Source organism: Austrofundulus limnaeus, unplaced genomic scaffold (genome assembly GCF_001266775.1).
Source record: "Austrofundulus limnaeus strain Quisiro unplaced genomic scaffold, Austrofundulus_limnaeus-1.0 Scaffold780, whole genome shotgun sequence".
Classification (NCBI taxonomy): Eukaryota; Metazoa; Chordata; class Actinopteri; order Cyprinodontiformes; family Rivulidae; genus Austrofundulus; species Austrofundulus limnaeus.
The window spans coordinates 48,543-56,148 of record NW_013953182.1 but is presented as its reverse complement, the minus strand read 5'-3'; the positions used below and the strand labels follow the sequence as shown (position 1 = coordinate 56,148).

At 39.2% G+C, this 7,606-nt stretch overlaps 1 protein-coding gene across 2 annotated transcripts in view; it reads left to right on the top strand.

Annotated features, from left to right (window-relative positions):
- Positions 1-7,606, top strand: part of LOC106532502 (adenylate cyclase type 9) — an 88,941-nt gene that overhangs the window by 67,657 nt on the left and 13,678 nt on the right. For both annotated transcript variants that reach the window (XM_014028565.1, XM_014028566.1), the window contains exons 6-7: positions 139-356; positions 4,263-4,416. In XM_014028565.1, coding sequence (XP_013884019.1) covers positions 139-356; positions 4,263-4,416 — 372 coding nt within the window. The remainder of the gene's footprint in view (positions 1-138; positions 357-4,262; positions 4,417-7,606) is intronic.

The window sequence follows — 7,606 nt, the reverse complement described above, 5'->3', positions numbered from 1 at the left end:
ATATATATATATATATATATGGCACTCTGAGGAACTACAGGTGAAAACTATAGCCTTCAAAGTTTATACTGGCATATTTAATAAAGTACGCTGTCCCTTCTGGAATAAATAAACAACAACAACTCTGTTTGCCTTCAGGTGAGGAAGCGGGTTCAGGTGCAGACGTTTGCCAGTCCCACCTTCAGCTCCTTCCTGGATGTTCTCCTCAGCTGTTTTGTCTTCCTGGCCTTGACTCTGGCCTGCTTCCTGCCGTCTCTGGTGAACCCAGTTCTGGTGGGCCCCCCAGCACTTGCTGCTCTGATCCTGGCTCCCGTGGCTGGTCTGCTGGAGTTGGCATCACTGGTGCTCTCCATACGGTGAGGTGCTTTTCAGGCTCAAAAAAACACCTGTKTGGCTGTGCCTGTGTGGATATGAGTTTACTCACAGTTTTACAAATTACTTCAACAACATCCCAGTAAAAATATATTTATCATTCATCATTAAAAGGAAGAGATGGACAATGATGTCTTTGCCTGTGTGTGCATTTGTTTTGTTTTTTTTACCAAAATATCTTAAGAAACAGGACCAATTTTAATAAGCCATGCAGAAAATAATCTTTGGGTGTGCATCTATAGCTGATTAACATTTGGAGCCAAACCAGTTCAACTTGGTTTTACAGCTAAAAGCTGAGTCTTTCCCAGTTTCTACTGCTGAGCCTGACAGCTCATGATACTGCATGAGACTGTGCCTAATGTTTTAAGGTTTGACCAAAATGGCTACATTATCCCTTCTCCTTGTAATGTGTTTGTCTAAAACCCTGGCATGAAAAGTTGTGGGTGATATACATCATCTCAGGGAATACTAGGCTTTTAATTTCACAACATATTAACTATTTTAAATGCCACTGATTTAGGAGACAAATGACAATGAGTCAGGGTGTTTTTTTTCCATTTTACACTACTCCTGTGATATTTATCTTACCTGAACCCCTTATCTTATTTATCTTATGTATCTTCTGGGCTTTAGTAGCACAGACCTGAGAAATAATGTAAATCTAACTGGATCATGTCCAGTTTTATGAGAAATACAGTATCAGTTCTAGCTCCAAAATTAGCACAAAGACATATTGGTTTACTTCCAAACCTAAAAAAAGGGTAGAAAAAAACTTTTGCTCGAATGTTCGAGTATTTAAATTTTATGTTTTTTAGTTGTACATTTTTTAAAAAGTGTTCACTAAAATATATATATATTTGTTTTTTTTGTTTGTTTGTTTCCGCTCTCGAACGAGTAAGACGCTTCTTCCTTCTCTCCTGTCCTTCCTTATCTTCCCTGCTTTGCTGCTGGATCCTTCTCTACATTTTCATCCGAAATAAGAAATCATGGATATTTTTATTTTTCTGGATTTGGTTAGCTGGTCTCTCAATAAAATTCTTGGAACAAAGTTTTTTTCTTCTTCCATGGGGAGGACATGTCAAAGGTGGGACCTCTGTTCTTCTCTGTTCTGGATACTGTATATGTCTGGACTCCGATCACTGGATTCTACAGATTGGCTTGGTGGTCTCCTGGTGTTCTGCAAAACAGCGTCGGTGGCTTTTCATCTCCTGGCTGACTGACCAATTCGATGGATGGCCGTATTCTATCAGAACTCGGACATTTTGCCTGGAGCGAGCTGGACTCTGTCTGCAAGCGGTTCTATTGAGGGTCGCAGGCCGGCTGCGGTCCCTGGACTTTGCTGGCCAGATGGAATTGATCTTGGAGAAGCTGATAGATTCGGCTCGGCGGAATTTGTCCACATTTTTTGTCTGATTGGATTTGCCACCTTGAGATGTACCAGCAGAAACTCTAAAGCAGATGGAAAATTGTTGTTGTCTGCTTGTCTCTTTTGTTCCCAAAACAACTGATTACAGAATCTGGATCTCCCCGACAACGCCCTTGGATCTGTTGACTAATTCTTCCTGGTCTGAATGTGTCGACTCGGCTCTGCCCCCCTCCCTGCCCCCTCCTCTTACCCGTCTAATTCAGTTTTTTTTCCAGAGCAGGCTGAAAGCTGCACAGAAATTAACATTTTCCATCAATATTTCTGAACTATGGCTATGCTGGTCTAGGGACTGGATTCTTTGGGCCCCCTAAATCTCATTTACTCCTCTGGCTAATAAACTTGCTCTATGCAGAGTTTTTTTTTCATAAACACCATAATGTGTCACAGTGTTGATATAATATGATGTTTTTGCTTTTTTTCCCTCATCTTCCTTTCCCTTGTGTGGAGTTTTTGTCTCGGTAGTCCTTGTTATTGATGCCAAACGAGAAGAGAACCATTTTAACCTCGTTGGTGGTTTTTGTTTTCTGAAGGGTGCTGTGTTTGATTTGTGCTCCTGGATAACAGTAAACCTGCATTTCTGGATGAGTGGGGTTCAGTAAACTTTCCAAGTTGCAATCTCCCATAATGATGATGGATTTGTTAGGCGCAAGGTGCCAATCAACCAGTTTGTTCCAGTGGTGGTTATGGGTGGTGTAAATGGCCATTTGGCTGGTAGTTATTGTTTTCAGAGATATTTTCAGGGTTGTGTGGGAATCTGCTTTTTTTAGAAGGTCCAGGGGATGGTTTTGGGGATTTTTTGGACTGGTTGTCATGTGAATGTAATGGGTTTCTACGACCCTTTGTTTTTGTTCATCTTTCCCTGTTTGTGTTGGGATGTTTTGTGTGTGTAATTGGGATTTGGTAGTCCCTTGTTTTTGGTCATTTTCTCCTACTTTAATTGTGTGTTTTTCTTTTTGAGTCTCTTTACCTGCTTGGAATTTTTGTTGTGGTGGACTGGCTGTAGTTATAGTCTGGTTTCTTCTATCATGTTTCTGGCCTGTTGGAGGGTTTTCTGTTTCATTTCTTTTTGGGCTATTTTAATGGATCCATCTGTGATGGACTTGTGACCTGTCCAGGGTGTACCCCGCCCCTCGCACTGTGACTGCTGGAAATGGGCACCAGTGACCCACGCAACCCTGAAAAGGAAGAAGCGTGTACAGAAAATGGATGGATGGATGGATAATGGATCCATGAAGGATCCATTGGAGTTGTTTCCTGGGGGTGGCTTGGAGTTCATTTAGCAGTTACGCCTCATCTATGGAGGTCTGATCATTGTTAGTTTTTTGATGTTGAATTAAGATAAACTGGAAGGCCAATTCAGTCAAATCGGTGGTGGTTTTGTGTTTGTTTTGCATGATTTTTAAAATTTTGTGGCAGTGGAGAAAAAAGTGTGTGTGTGGGGGGGTGTAAATTGTGTAGGTTTTAGGTTTACAATGCAATTCTTGTACAATTATGCAGTGTCTATTTAAGGTTGAATCAGAAATAAAGATAGATCAGTTTGAATTGTATCGTTCTTCTTTACATTAAGCAGTTTCCATATAAAACTGGTGATGTACACAATATTTTGGGGAGTTTTATTTGGATAATTTTAAGGTTGCTTTCCTTTTGTAGGTCCAGTTTCTTTGTGTGGTTAGTACAAGAGCATTACATCATTAAAAATATTTCATAAAACTATTTTTAAAACGGATCATAATCATATAATTAAAAAATTGTCAGTTACTGATAACTATAAAGCCTTTTCTCTTTCAGAAAATGTTTCAGTCTTGATCTAAAATAGTTTCAGTCAGAAATCTGCTTCAAATCTGTAGGTAGGGAATTCCAGATGGAAATCCCTTGTGCAGAAAAATCTGTTTAACCAAAATAAGTTTTTAAGAAAAGGAACCCAACAGTTCCCACTATCTGCTCCATGAGTTACAGAGCCCTAAGATCTCAGAGGATCCAAAAGATCACTGAGCACCTAAAAAGTCCGTCTTTTTAGGCATTTAAAAACCAGAGTTGGATTAGATATCTAGTATTTCACAGTTTAAATTCTGTTTCTCATTCAGAAAAGTTGAAAACTCGCCCCCATCTTTAGCTGTTGATAAAAAACGTGTAAATAGGCATGTATGTATGAAAAAGCAAATGTGCACAAAATAAGCAGATATTTTCTTTTATTATCTTTATGTCATCTTTATACAGTATGACTGTATAAAGATGTATAAAATAACCTAATTGGTTTTGCACTGTTTTTTTTCTGTTTAATTATTAAAATGTACATCTGTCTTCTACGATTGTTCTTATGTGAACCTCTTGAACAAGGTGTTATTTATATACAATACTTCTGGAAAAAAGTAATTTTAAAAAATGAAGAATGAGATTTTAAAAATGATTTGAAGTGAAGCTGCTGTTTTCTTCTAAYTCCTTGTCTTTGTCTCGTCTCGTGCAGCATGACGTTTTATCTGGACGAGCTGATGAGCTGTACTCGCTCCTTGGCCCTGTTTGTCTCAGGGTGGGTGTCTCGTCACGTGATCGGGGCCGTGTTAGTGTCCCTCCCTGCCATCTCTGTCCTGTCACATGTCAGCGTCCACCTTCCCCTGCAGGTAAACCTTTGGGTTGAAAAGTCCCAGAATCAGGCACTTGCTTAGAGGTAAAAGCTGCACATGTTATTATTATTATTCTAACTTTTTGATGTATTGCAGTTTATATTATTTTAACGTTCGTGCTCAGTTGCTTTGTTTCATGTATGGAGACTACCAGCAGAAATGTTTGAAATTCCTTTTCTTTTTTTAATTCGTCTGTTTGAGCTGAGCCTTCTTTTTTATGTTGACTCTTCCATCCTGCTTTGAGCCAACAGCTGCTTGCAAGATGTGTAGTGTTTTGATATCTGAGTTTTGGTTTTAAACCCAATTACTCCATCCATTTCTGCTCCATCTTCCCTCAACTCTCTCCATCTCTCCTCGCAGATAAAAGTGATATTTTCTGGGAGATTTCTTAATTAGATATGCAATTTTCTTGACTTTAACGGCTTTGAAGTTCTTTGGCCCCAATTCAGTATTAGAGAAGACAAATGTCAGGAGGACATGAAGGTTAAATAGATTTAATCTATGTAACAATGAACAGTCAATGAATTTTCTCAGATATCTTCATATCTCTGTATGAATGAGGTAAATTCCTGAGAGGCCGTTGTTTTAAACCAGTTTCTTGTATTCAGTTTTAAAGCCTTGGTTAAAAAAAACTCTTAACTCTGTCTTTTCTGAAAGCAGTTCTCATAAAAACAAAAGAAAATTATAATTATTAATAAATAATAAATCATATTAATAATTCTTAAGCAGAGAAAGTAGAATTGTAATAAAAATATATATACCCATTTTTTGTATATTTTCCTTTTTTTATATACTGGTCTAACTCAAACATTTACTTAAAGCAGTCAACCAATCAGCTTTGTACAGAAGAGGGCCACAGAGCAAAAACAAAATAAATTTTTTCATAAGTTCTGATTTTAATCTGAATTCTGAGATTAAAGTCGGAATGACTCAGAATTCTTCTGAGAAAAATAGTCAGAATTTTGACTTTAATTTCAGAACTCTGCGAAAAAAGTCAGAACTAGACGCACTCGGAGAGTGCAAACCTCCGCCAAGGCCAATTCCCCCCCATCCTGCAGTAGAGTTAATGCGCAGAAGGAGAGGTGGAAACACATTTGCAGAATAAGTCCTGATGCAGGCAGTATGCATGGGATTTCTTCCCGGTGGAGTCCAATGCGGGAAAAAAAAAGTCTGACTCGTTACCCGATGTTATTTATCCACAAACTGATCCCGAATTAAGCTCCAAAGTTTTCATCAGTCAGATTCCACCATGTAAAACATCTGTTTTATCCACTTTTATGAGTTTTTAACGGTTTGACTTATTTATAAACTGCTGCTTCCTGGTACAGTCGCTCTGGAAACAACTCGCCTTTTTTTTAAGCGAGTGGTTGAAGCAAAATACCTATCTGAGCACTTTCAGCACAAACAAACACTCCCACAAACTTCTGACCAATCACACAATAAAGTTCTTATTAGGGGTGTAAGAAAATATCGATACACTGAAATATCGCGATATTTCATTTCCCGATACTGTATCGATATTCTAAAGCCCTGTATCGATTTTTATTTAAGCTTTAAAATGTCAACCTTCTTGCCAACCGTTCATTTTTATGTTGTAGTTCAGCCTCTGACCACTAGTTGGCAGCAGTGAGCCAGCCATTTGGCTCCTCTACCTCTTGAGCGCCAGAGAGTAAGGGTAGCATTAGCATTGTAAGTAAACATTAGCTTTTCTTTTTCGTTTTATTTCAGTAAGAGGTTTTTATTTAATAGAATTTTTGGACAAAAAAATCGCAATATATCGCAATATATCGCCTTGCTTACAGTATCGCAATATATCGGGATATATCGTATCGTGACCCCTCTGTTATGATATGTATCGTATCGCCAAATTCTTGCCAATACACAGCCCTAGTTCTTATTTGGAGGGGGTACCTCACATGGTTGATCAGTACTTGCTGTTTGGTACCGGTCCGGTACCAGACAGTCCAGCTTCGGCTCGGCTGCAGCAGGACCCTCCCCCCGCTGTCGGTGTCTTCTGTTATTCCCGTAACGTGAAGAGAATCGCATTTCTTTTTCTACGTCTCCAGACAGCGTGTAAAATCACCAAAACTAGTTGATAACAGAATAATCACAACTTTCCCGATAGTAGACATCCTGGGATGTGTAGTCCCAGTGAGTTAGCGAGTTGTACTTCCTGTTTCCAACAGGCATGCATCTGATGTAATGACACTGCATAGCCTGGCTGATTCGCTCGAATTAAAAGAAAAATTCCTGTATCCACATCGTGATCTGGAACATCACCAAAATTTAATGCTGTTTTCTTTTGGCCAGTGGTAAAAATTTCACGACAACCCGTCCACAAGTTTGAGTAATTTTGTCCACAGACCAACATACGCAACCGAAAACCTTACCTCCTCCCTTGGTGGAGGTAAGTAGTGGGAACATTTGGGGGTGGGGGTGCATTGTGACCCACTCTAGCCCATGGACTAATTGAATGGCGCAACTGTGSTTGTTTGATTAGGCTCCCAACTGTCTGTTTTTTGACTAGCTGTACAGGAGTTTACACACAGGTTGTTTTAATGTCCGTTATGTCATAAAGGACCATCATCTGAAAAGTGTGATGTCATAGGTCAATAGTCTGTGGCGTATTGAGTTACTTTCTCCAAATATTGCCACCTCTCCATTGCTGCCAAACTTCATTCAACTTTCATAGTCTTTTTTTCTTCCAGTAGATTTTTGGCATTTGTCAAATAATGTTGCGCCTTGGTCCAAAAGGGGGTTGGAGGGTTTATATTTTTTCAGCTAGAGAGAAGGGTGAGACTGATGGTGGAATGAGCTAAAAATGAGCGCATCCCACACTTATCACCAACCAACCAGAAACAATAATCAAAGTGGTCCCAGGTCGCTCCTGACCGAAGTGCAAAGTGGCTGATTCATCTGTGATGCATTCAAATCCAGAGAAAAGTCAGATTTTTGAGTGTTAATCACCCCAGATACATATTACTGAAGTCAGACGCAGACATGCATCAATCTGCACATGGATCATGCTCCTTCCTGTTTATTGACCAAGAGCAGAGGAGCTACAGCCCTCCTCATTTGTATACTGAGACAGAAATACATGTGGTAAAGTAAAAAGAGGAGATGAGGAAATGTAAAAAGAATAAACACTTGTATAAAGAAAAGGCAAAACAGTATATATATAAATATA